Genomic DNA, 12,528 nt, shown 5'->3' on the forward strand with positions numbered 1-12,528 from the left:
TTATATTTGAGAAAGTTTAAGTACAGGATACAGTTATTTGATATTTATTGTGAATGATGTGTATTTGAAAATTATAATAATTCAAAATATTTGAAAAAAATATATTTTAATCTGGGTTTTTTAATTTAATCAAATACTAGACATTTCAGACGACCCTTAAGTGGTCCTGACCCCAAGGTTGAAAAAACTGCATTAACTGTTTCTGCTTTAGAAATAAAAAGTGATCTTATCAAAATAAAAGCTTTCAAGGGAATAATATAAAAATACATTTTAGCTTGTTTTAGTTTTTTTAATATATAGTTTGAAAAGGTTCATCCATCCATCCATCCATCCATCCATCCATCCATCCTCTCTGAGTCTGAGGTGCACACTCACAGCACTCTATGGGGTTGGATGCGACCTGCAGAGACACCGTCCTCCCCGTGGACTGGTTGATGTGGACCCTGAAGACCATCCGTACCCGCGTGTTCTTACGCCCGATGTCCGTCTCACCCTTCCTCAGCTCGATGTCTGAGTTACGCAGTTTCAAGATTCCCGCGCAGTCGATTCTGCAAAAATGATTGAGAACAAAAAAACAGTTTTACAATAAATGCTTCATATCAGCCATAATATTTCCACCACAGGCCTCGAGTCCTAACGCATACGCCCCTCTTTTTGCCCAATACGGCCCTGACCAATAAAGCATCTATAACTGCACCAAACGCAGAACAAACTTTAGGAAGCAGGAAGTCCACGAATCCGACATCTTGATTTGATTTCCATCTTTACATTCAGTCAATTCCTGAGACGATTTCAATGCAAAGCAATGGTTTTAACCTGTTGTTTGAGGCAAGAGTGACTTTATAAATGCACAATTACACATGGAGGTTAGTTTCCTTCAGCATTTTACATCCTTCTGCAAAATGAACAAATGCTATACAGTACATGAGGCACGCACAACTGGCGTAGCTCATATGTAGCCCTCGGACTAATTTTTTGTGGCTCCCAAATACAAAAAAGACAACTAAAATAATATAACAAAATTACTACACAAGGTGACTACAAAAGGCAGAAAAACAAAAGATATACAGTGCAACAACAAAATATACAAACATTTGATGAAAACGCTCAAAATGAGAAATCGCACTCGTCAAACTAATAACTCTCCCACAAACCCTTGCCTCCACTGTCTGTAACGTGTCAGCGAGCAGAAACCCGACCCTGGCGTGCAGTCCTTGTATAAGCTCATGTGATACAGCCATTAAAAACGGAGAGAAAACGCTGACGTGAGTCCAGACAGAAACCTCAGGTCCCCGTTCACAGTTACGCGCTTCCACAGAAATCTGATCTGTGTGGCTTATAAAACAAAAAAAACCACTCGTCTCTCAAGCAACACTATGGTTTCATTGAGTTTCAGTCGTTTTTCAAAGGAACAGAAATCGTCCTCCTGCAGAAGATCAGATGCTTGAGTAAAACGAGTACGCAGTTAGCAGTAAAACGCTTAAAATACAAACTTTTTAAAAGCCCTTTGGTATGCACGCCTCTGGTAATCGTCCAGTAAGACGATACATTTATTGTGGCCTCAGGCTGTGAACTCCCAGACTGGATACACTTAACAAGTCGCCTGAACCGTCTTTAAAATGCAGCCATTTGTTGATGTAACTTTTTATAGCTTTTTAAGGGTAAAATCAGCATCATAACGAGAGTAGAAATAAGAGTGTAGTGAAGTATGAGTAGCTCTAGTTGGGTTGGTGGTAGGGGTGTACATTGCCATGAATCTCACGATACGATTCACGATTTGCATGTCACGATACCATATATCCTGATACTAAACATAAACAATATACATTACATATATCGCAAATTTCACCTTTACAAGTGCAAAATGGTATAAAGAACAATCTATTTCATTTTTGTAAACCTGCAAAAACAAGTAAATAGTAACTAACTATAATTCAAGTACCGATATCAAAAACAAGTCATATGTTTATCAAACTGTCAAATTACATTTTTCTGTAAAGTTTAACTTATGCTTCTACAACAGATTCTGATTCTGTTAAGTTCTTAAATTCTTAATTAAAAAAAAAAAGTAACCACATACATCTATAAAAGTGCCCAGTATGTTTTATGAAAATAAAGTGCAATCAGCTAAAATGCATTGAGGAGTGAAATAGTTTAACAAGGTCTGATGTGGTTCACTGACACCTAGTGAACGGGCGTAACCCTAACGCAATAAAAAAAAAATTTTCATTAAAAAAAAAAACATGATTTGAAAAAAATATTTGCATATTTTTTGGATTGATACGATAACCGCGCAGTGAAATGTCACAATATATCGTCGAATCGATTTTTCTTACACCCTTAGTCGTGAGTAGGTTCGATCAAGAAAATTGTGAATAATAAAGAGGTATAGTGAGTATTGAGTAGCTAGTTAGCATAGCATAGATTGTTCTTTGCAGATTTTACAGTATAGACTGGGTGTGTCTTAAGTGCTCAATGAGCCCCGCCCATAATCAAAATGAAATTCCAGCCTAGGCGCACATCAGCCAAAACAGGAAACACACACCAAAAATGTTTCTTCAGGACAGCCTAAAAAGCTGAATGAACATCATCTCACAGGCCCCAGGTCATCATACACCTGGAATAATTAGCAAACATCTGGATATGTTTGGAGTTCCACTCAAGGATGTTTCAGTTCTACTGGCCTCCTCAACACAAAAGTATTCTCTAATCTAATTCATGCATTTTAAAGTCTTTTTTTTTTTCAATGAGCTGGCGTGTGTTGGTGTTTTGCTGACTCATGTAATGATTGTCTGGATCAGGTTTTGGGCGGCACTCACATGGCCCGCATGTTGTTCTCCGGCAGCAGAGGGATCTCCAGCACTTTGGTGTTGTTGTGCAGGGCCTCGTGGCTGGGCGTGGACACCGTCTTGCCCGTGATGCGGTGGACTTGGTAGAAAGCGTGCGGCCGGAGCAGCCTGTCATCTGCCGTGCCGATGAACAGCTGCAGGGTGAGCGGCTCGCTCTCCATGTAGCCGTGAAGCTAAGAGGCCAAAGAGACACACAGACAGACGTGTGATTTAAAGGGGCAGTATTATGAAAAAAATCACTTTATAATGGTTTTGCTACAGTGATATACATCCCTTTAGCCTCAGTCAGAGGGTCAAAGTTGAAAAAGTTCTGTTTCCTCCTCCCTTGTTATTCCACATTTTTTAAAAGTCAGTTAGATTTTTCTCGTGTTGTGACGGTACATAGTGAAAACTCCTCCTCCTGATAACCTTGGCTCCTCCTACCCTATAAGAATGTGAGCTCCTCCCTCTCAAACTACCTCGGAGGTAAAACAAACACTACGGTTTAATACAGACTATATGTTATATTTTATTGTCATATATGTAAAGCTACATACATGCAATGTGTTCTCTGCATTAAATCCCTCCCTGAGGAGCAGTGGGCAGCCACGGTGTAGCACCCAAGGAGCAGTCAGGGTTAATATAAGGGACTGATCAACATCGCACAGTGATGGACCAGGGAGATTAGAACCAGTGACTCTACCATTACAAGCCTGCTCCCTTAACCACTAGTGCCTTTATCCACAGATAATATATTTACATTCAGTATATAGATAATCCAGTATATAGATTATCCAATGCGCAGCGTGAGTGCTCGCAATCAATTCCATTTTTAGTACCCGTTATATCACCTCGTATTGTCCTTGACATGATCTGACGTGTTCGTGATCCAATGCGACGCATTGGTTTGACAAAACAAATGATTATGACCTTAAATGGACTTTTCTTGTTGTTAATAGAGGAGAGAATGACAAGAAAGTGACTTAGCAGCTTATCACTCTGGTGGCTGTTTGAAACCGCAGACTCAGATGACTGACTCTGCTGCTTCTGCCACGCATACACCCTGAAACAGTGTTTGTCTGACTCACAATCACAACAGCCTCTTAAATATCCATGTGTTTTACTGTAATGTGCAGTTTTTTTGCTGAAAACAATAACAACAGTGTGTGGATAGCAAAAGAAAATCGCTATAACGCTGTCGTGTGGAGTCTGCGTCTATAGACACGCCCACTCATGCATATGCATGAAGGCCCCAAAAACAGCCTGTTTTTAGAAGTGTCATAACAGTGACTTTTCAGGGGGCTAAAACTTTTGAAAACAGGCGAGTTTGGGAAAATAAACCTCAAATACTACGTTGTTGGGGTTCTTAGAACAAATGGCGATGTGTGAAAAATACTGGACTGTTAAGCAACAAACAAAAGCAACCTACAAAAGTTATGTATTTTGCAAAAAAGATTAATAAGGATCATAAATCATGAAGGATATCTGGACCATACGAACCTGCTTTTTCTAAAGTCGAAAGAAATTAAGTTTATGGATTTGATTAAGTTTAAATAATTTCAAATTATGTATGACGCTAAATACAGAACACTGCCAAAAAAATTATTAGGATTTTTTTTCAAGTCGACAAGGGGTGAATGAGGAGTTCAACTTTAGAAATAGAAGATTCCAGACTGTGCAACTCAGTTTGTGGGGTATCCTTTGGAATAGTTTTAATATTAAAATGAAAAGATACAACATAAAACAATTTTTTTACAAGTAAAACTTGTCAGAAAAGTACAAAGACTAGAATCTGATGGGTAGGTGGACATGTGGATGTTGATATACGTTGGTAGACCTATGAATGCTTGTTTTTGTTCATATTTGTGTGTATTTTGTTGTGTATATATATATATATATATATATATATATATATATATATATATATATATATATATATATATATATATATGTTAGGGCTGGGCAATATGTATCAAAATTCATATTGCGATATTATTTTAATTAAAATGGTGATATATGATATAAATCTTGATCATTTTAATTGAAATAAAGTCTTACCAGAAAGACTATTCTGGGTTAAATTTGATGATGCAAAATATCACACAGGCTAAAATAACATCACTGTGCTTTAAGATTGTTAAAAAAAAAAAATTTCCTTGTGCGTGTGTCATAAACATGGGTAACTAGTGGCTCCAAAAAGTAAATGCGCAGAATGACAGCAAAAAATACACAAAATTATTACCAAAAAACAAATTAACAGAGAAATAGACAAAAGAACAACAAATACTTAGGAGGACAAAAATACACAAAAGGACACAAAAAGAGAAAAAAAAAATGCACAATGGGACAACTGGAACACATGAAAGAACACAAATAAACAAAAGGACAACAAATGACACTAAAGGAGAAAAAATACACAATGGAACAACAAAAATCCAAGAACATACAGTACGTACCAAAAAATACACAAAATGTAACAATTTTTAGGGTTAGGGAAAGGTTTAATCTTAGTCACGTGACCTAAACTGGCCAAATAGAGGCGCAGCGTACGGATAGAATCTCAGTATATTAATACGGCAATCGTACGAATAGCCACTGCTATATATATATATATATATATATATATATATATATATATATATATATATATATATATACAGTATATATATGCAGTGGCTAATGTCAGATTTATTTGGTTCTTCATGAAATAGCTTGGGAGTATAGGGGCAGGACTAGATAAGTGTAGATAACTTCCCCTTTCAGTGAGCAATGATTGCTTTTAATTTTTTTTGTTTTTTTATGATTGAGATAAATAAATATATAAATCAAAATCCAAGCTCCACTCAAAGAAAAACACAGCTCTTGCAGATCGGATGATTAGTTTTCTATGCACTTTTAAACAAAGAACTCCTTTCAGTCTTTCTGATTTACGACCAATGGCCAGAGCTCACATCCTGCACTAGTTCATCTCAGGCCGATGGGACTGTTAGTCTTACAGTAGCTATTGAGTCTGGGGGAAAGTTGCCAGAGCAGTAAAAAGCCACCTACAGCTTACAACATGCCTGATTTGTGATCTCCACACTCGCCTTGTGACAACACTTCTCTCTGTAATTCAAGGTCACATCAATCTCACCCTAAAGGGGGCCAAACCAGGTCAAGAAACACTCCGCGGGGTGACCCCGTTCTGATTCTCATCAGTAAGAAGATCCTGGTGTGAGACGGTGCCGACGTAGTGCTCGACACAGAGCCTCCAAAGAAATCCCAGACCTCCGTAGGTGTTGCTTGACTGAAGAACTCCTGCCAGCATGACCTCAGCCACCCAGACTGGAGGCATGACAGCCAAACCCACGGGGGTGAAATCTGAGATCACAAGAACTGCACAGGACAGCGTTTATCTGAGCTCTAAACAACTGAAGAAACCGCCAGCATGTGACGTAACAGCTTTAATGGTGGCACTTTATTAGGTTATGACACATGAATCATGAGGATGGAATTATATTTATCAAAAACATCATGAAACGAGAGCACAAACCTCCACCAAACGCCAAATCTCTTCTTTGCCAGATATTGGCAGTTATCTGGATCAGTGACCCTGATCATGGCACCAGAATCATTCACACTTTAAAGGCTTGGAGGAAACTGATATCCCCATTATACCATAGGACAGCTCAAAACGTACGGACACTAATGTTTCTCTGAGAAACCGCGATGAAATACACGATCCAGATCTGATCCAGAAACTTGGTGAGGGAATAAAGGAATTAACCCGAAATAACTGAGTCCAATTTCATAAAGACCAGTCATTACAAACCAAAAAATATTTTTTTAAATTTTGCCAATGATGATTTGGCTTTTTCAAAATGATTCAAAATCAGTTTATTGATCCAGATCCCCTCCAAAATTCAATGGAATCGTCCATGGCCTAAGGCAGGGTTTTTCAACCTTGGAGGCGACTGAAATTTAAATGAGGTCGTATGTTTTACCGTCATTACTGTTTTTTCATCTGTCTCTATTAACTCCTCCTACACCGATTTTGACAAATAAGCAATCAAAAAAATTCTGAAAGATCCAGAGATTTATGCTTGTACTTTGTCATTTCTAACTTTTAAACTTTTTAACCCATTACATTTTTATCGGAAATTCTATCGGAAATTCTGCCATTCTTCAACATTTTTCAACCCATTTCAACTTTTTGCAAATGTTCAGCTAATGCTAGGTTTGTGCTAATGCTAGGTTAATGCCAATGCTAGGCTAACGCTAATGTTAGACTAATGCTAACACTATGTTAATGCTAACGTTAGGCTAATGCTAACACTAGGCTATTGTTATTGCTAGGATAATTCTAACGCTAGGCTAAGGCTAACACTAGACTAATGTTATTGCTAGGATAATATTAATGCTAGGCTAATGCTAATGCTAAGTTAATATTATTGCAAGGTTAGGGTGATGCTAAGTTAGTGCTAATGCTAGGTTAATGTTAATGCTAGATTAATGATAATGCTATATTTATGCTAATACCAGCTAATGGTAACTAATCCTAGCTAATGCTGACTAATGCTAGCTAATGCTAACTAATGCTAGTTAATGCTAACTAATGCTATTACTGATGCTAATATATATTAGCTCATAATGCTAGCTAATGCTAAGCTAATGCAGTGCGACGTGGGCCAGCACCTGCATCCTCACTTGCATTTTCTTGAGTAAATGCAAATATTCTAGTTATTCTTTTTCCAACACACAATTTTAATTCTATACGTAAATTGTAGTATGAAGAAAAGAAAAAATAAAATAATGAAGAAAAATAAAAAAAAATATGGTGTAAAAATATCTGAGCTGGCGCATCTGGTCACTTTGTGCTAATCCTGGCTGCTCTGTATTTGTTACAAAGTATAGGTTCTTAGTGTTTGGGTCGCCAGAAGTTTGTGATATAATAATGGGGTCATGATCCAAAAGCGGTTGAGAGCCACTGGCCTAAGGTCTGTTTTTGGTTAAAATTTGTAGTGTGTAGTTTAAGTTTTTCATTAGAAATAAACAAGAATCTCACTGTCAGGGAGGAGAAAATACTCACATTTCAGGTATTTATTTAGCTTTTTTAGAATATGCTGACTGGACTTTGGGTTTAACACCCCACTGAGAATCCCATTGTTGAAGAGCAACCTCCTTTTTTAAGGTCAATCACAAAATACTGTGATATAGATATACCATTGAAGAAGAAATGACATTACCTGTAAGTTAATGCGAAACATTTCTATTGAGTATTAGTGCATTTCTATGCAGATTTAACTCCAGTAACTCCTGTTTAGGAGAGTGAAAGAGTGAAAGGCTCCTTCAGGAAGGTTCAGCCTGTGATTTTGAAGGAGGGTCTCTGTCAGGGTTGATGGCCTGTGAGCGTCCTGTGTATTTATGTAAGGAAATGTGCTGCTGTCGAGCAACGCCGCTTATCCAGGAAGGAGCGAGACACAGCTCAGGCGGTGACTTTGAAACGGTAATTACTTACAGATCGCTCATTATCTGATTTAAATTAGCCTCAGAAGAAGAGCTTGGAAGGAAGAAGAAAACGATCAGGTTTGAGATCATCACTAAGTGCTTTAAGCTCACATTGGCCAAAACAGTATTTAGTTCAGACTTTGCCATTTCTATGGAGTACGAGCACATTGGTAAATGACTGGAGATCATTCTACACTCCAGGTTTTCTCAATAATGTAGGAGAAAATATTATTAAACGACAACACAGTTAAAACTATTAAAACTACTGTTCACAACTGGAGACTTTAGTTGAGTTTGTGTGTTTTGTGGTATTGAATGTTGGTGTTTCAGTCGGTTGTGATTGGTCGAGAGTCTTGAAGAAGCTGCCTTTTAGCGTTTCTTTGACATTTTAAGACTAAACAACAAAAGTCTTCAGAGATAGTCGAACTTCAAGTAATAAACTTTGCTCTAGTGAATGCTTCACACACTTTCTACAAGTATATTAACTGCACAAACCACCAGATATAATATACTGATGTAATCCAGTGGTTCTCAACAATTTCAGCCCAAGACCCCCAAAATAAAGGGGCAAGAGAGCAGGGACCCCCCATGAATATTGAAGAACAATAATTTGGAGACAGGGCCATCTGCAGTATAAGGGTTAGAGTTAGGGGACATAGTTTATAGGTATCTTAAAGCTGTAAATCCTTGTTTTAGTCAGAAATAAAATGAGTCATAAGTGACCAATAGGTGGTAAAATGGGATTTTAAAAATTAAAGAAATTGGTCAAAAGTTGCAAATCAGAGTGGCCAAAAATGAACAGGACAAAGTGGTAAAAAAGGCTTTAAAGCGCCAGTTTCAACTTAAAAGTGGCTGAAATGGGGGCTAAAGAGGAACAATTAGTTTAAATTAGCAAATAATAGGCATGACAAATAGTGAATGCGGTTAAACTGGCAAAAATAAGCATGAAATATGGTGAAAAGAGGTTAAAAGGGACAATAATGGATCAACATATGTGACATTAGGTGGGAAAAGTGATAGAAAGGGTTTATAAGTGCCAAAAATGTCTTGAAAGTGGAAAAAATGTGCATATAAGGCATTGAAATTTGATGAAGTGGCAGAAATGGGAATATTACATTAAAAGGAGCAAAAATATGGCAGGAAATAGTTATGAAAATAGGTTGTAATATGGCAAATTTGGTGTAGTTGCAGAAAAAGCGTAAAAATAAGCAAAAATGGGCTCAATTTGTTAAAAAAACATTCTTAGTTTCTTGAAGGCATCTGGCGACCCCCTCATACGTCTACATGTAACCTCTATGCTGCTCCACCCTTGTCAGTTTGTAAAGCGGTGATGCAGCAGCAGCAGCCGCCCATCTCTTGTTCACATTATCACCCACAAGAGGAATGCAAAGACTCCAGCCGCGCAAGGCACTAAAGAGGAGGAGGAAGAAGAAAAAGGAGAGGACATCCAGCTGTGGATTTGTCTTCATTTAAACAACAGCTGTTCAGTTTAGAAAAGCTGGATCTGATCTAAAACACCGTGTGAACCTCCGAGGACCACACTACAGAAAGGTTTCATTCTTTTACGGGATTCCCAATCCCACATTGCATTGTGAATCCCATAGAAGAAGAATGAAAAGACGGTACCAAAGCAGAAAAATATCTTAAAAAAGTGTTTTCTTTAACTTCATTCTTACCATTATTTCTTATGTTTCTTTGCCAGAGAAAGAAGAGAGTGAATCGCTTGACGCTATTTTTGTTCAACTTTCTGCAAGGTATTCCCCGTGATATGACACATTGTTGACATTGGAGATCAAAACTAACTTACAATTGACAATGTCAACTTTCTACATTTGTTTGCAAGTAAACTATCTTTGATTACATAATGTACAGTATGAGGCCTACACCATGTCTTTATCTGTTAAAAAAGTTATTATCAGCAGTCGTATTGCACGTTTAATGCATGTAAAATAACGATGAAAACTATTACAATACAAACGTTGGATCGAAGAACTTTGGGCGAAAAGCTTTAGCATCTTGGCTAAATTCTAGCTAGCTTAATGCAGAAGATGCTCATGCCACACTGTTTTTAGGTTGGAATAAATGTGATTATCATCTTTCTGGTCTTGTACCTATTGGTCCATGGACGGTAGGGATCCAAGGCCTGGTCATTGCTGACCACTGTGACAAACGGAAACTGGTAATTAGGTACTATTTGGTGACTTGATCTGAGTTTCTGACAATGTGATGATTAATGCAACATAAAGCACACGTCTGTCCCCAACACATCAATAGTGTGGGAAGTTTGACACTAAGACTGAATATGGCCACGCCTTGAATTAATGCAAATCAGTACAACACTTGTATGGGGTGCCGAAAGTAAAAATTGTTTGTCACTGTTTCATAGCCGACACTTTACTCACATATCATTATTAAACTTGTGTACACATGAAAAAGAAATCTAAATGTAAAAGTTAAATCTAAATGTAAAAGTTAAATCTAAATGTAAAAGTTAAATCTAAATGTAAAAGTTAAATCTAAATGTAAAAGTCAAATCTAAATGTAAAAGTTAAATCTAAATGTAAAAGTTAAATCTAAATGTATATGTTAAATCTATGAAACAAGGACCAAGTTTTTACGTTCATCACACCGTGCATTTGTGCACTCTGTTTGATACAGTATGTTCTCTACATTTTTAAAGAGAATAGTGATCAGTTTTAAAGTCAAAACTTAATGTTTTTAGATGAACTTAAAGCAGATGTTGGTGACAGATGTTTCTTATATTCAAGTATGTAAATGAGGCAACCCATTTGCTGTTGGTTCCACCCACTGCACTCAGGCCAACGCCGCCATTTAGACACTGACACGTCGGCCAAACCTTTACTTTGTTATTTGGATTTAACCCTCTACAAGTGGCTGCAGATGTTTCCACTTTTATTTTTTGGTAAATAATATCTAGATAAATAATAACTCACAGTCGGAGGCCAGTCATCCATCTTGTCAGGCTTCTATCTTCACGTGACATTTGTTTTCTGTTCATAAATCTATATTTAATCACAGGGTAAAAAAAGGCCAAAAAAGGCCCATGACTCAAAAATAACAACATTTAACCAAAAAGATGAGCCAGTTTTAGTGCATTGGAGGCCAGGTTCACTCAGGGTGAAGAAGAAGAAGAAGAAGAAGAAGAAGAAGATTTGAACGGAGAGTAAGAAAGTATAGCATGAATCTGTGAGCATTAGCTGCGGTGAGGGCTAAACAGCACTTCACAGGCTGTACTTTGGTCTTCTGCTGGCATAGAGGCGGGTGTGGTCGAGTCGGGCAGCTTGTCGGCATTAAATAAGAACAGAAAACAGCTGGATTAACCGAGCCGCCACCGCTGCATGTGGAGAAAAAGAGCAGCACTCGGTGCAGAAGCTTCCAGATAAAACTGGAGCTCGCAGCCAGAGTTTGAGTCAGAAGAAACCAAGGCCAGCGTGGGCTCCACCACCGCCGCGAGCACCATGTAATCAGGAAGTCCCTGAGATGGGCCGCCATCAAACATCTCCACTGGGGCCTGCCAGAAACGTGTGTGGTTTCCAGCCGCTGCCGCCTCCGCAGGACGCCGAGCGATGATGTCAGCCGCACACACGGGAACTTTCCTAAACAAAGGGAACTCTGTGTGGTTGGGGTGGTGGCTGGAGAACACTCGCTCTCTATTTCAGCTGAGGGGAATGCAGGCCCCACCATTAAATCATTAGCACGTTTTCAGGGACAGAGTCGTGAGCTGCACACAGATGTGAGGCTGAAGCGTGTTCGGAGGATAACTTTTACTTTTTATTTACCTCCTGCAACACAACCTTAATGACTTTCACTAATAGAAGAGCCATCAGTTGGCAGAAATTCATGTAAAATAATAATTGTAACGCAGCTCACAAATCCAGTGTGGGAAAGCATAACAACTGTTAGGCTACGTTCACACTGCAGGCAAATACGTCCCAAATCCGATCTTTTTGTCCTTATGCGACCTGTATCCGATCTCTTAAAGAGAGTCTGAATAACACAATTCAGATTTTTTTCAAATCTGACCCAGGTCACTTTCATATGTGGTCCTAAATACAATATGTGTCCTATTTTTGCAATGCAACGCGTTCTATCCGACTCCTACGTCATCATCATGCAAAAACGTCTTAAGTCCCAGGAGAATCCGCGTGGAAAAACAGCAAAAGTCTCCTTAAAGTTATGAAGTGCTGACATA

General features: G+C 38.2%; 1 protein-coding gene across 1 annotated transcript in view; it reads right to left on the reverse strand.

Annotated features, from left to right (window-relative positions):
• The window catches only part of nfatc1 (nuclear factor of activated T cells 1), a 65,421-nt gene that overhangs the window by 41,737 nt on the left and 11,156 nt on the right, over positions 1–12,528 (reverse strand). Inside the window, exons 4-5 of the mRNA XM_028461865.1 lie at positions 2,820–3,022; positions 376–548 (exon numbers count right to left, since the gene is read on the reverse strand). Of these exons, the coding sequence (XP_028317666.1) occupies positions 376–548; positions 2,820–3,022 (376 nt within the window). The remainder of the gene's footprint in view (positions 1–375; positions 549–2,819; positions 3,023–12,528) is intronic.

Source organism: Gouania willdenowi, chromosome 11 (genome assembly GCF_900634775.1).
Source record: "Gouania willdenowi chromosome 11, fGouWil2.1, whole genome shotgun sequence".
Classification (NCBI taxonomy): Eukaryota; Metazoa; Chordata; class Actinopteri; order Blenniiformes; family Gobiesocidae; genus Gouania; species Gouania willdenowi.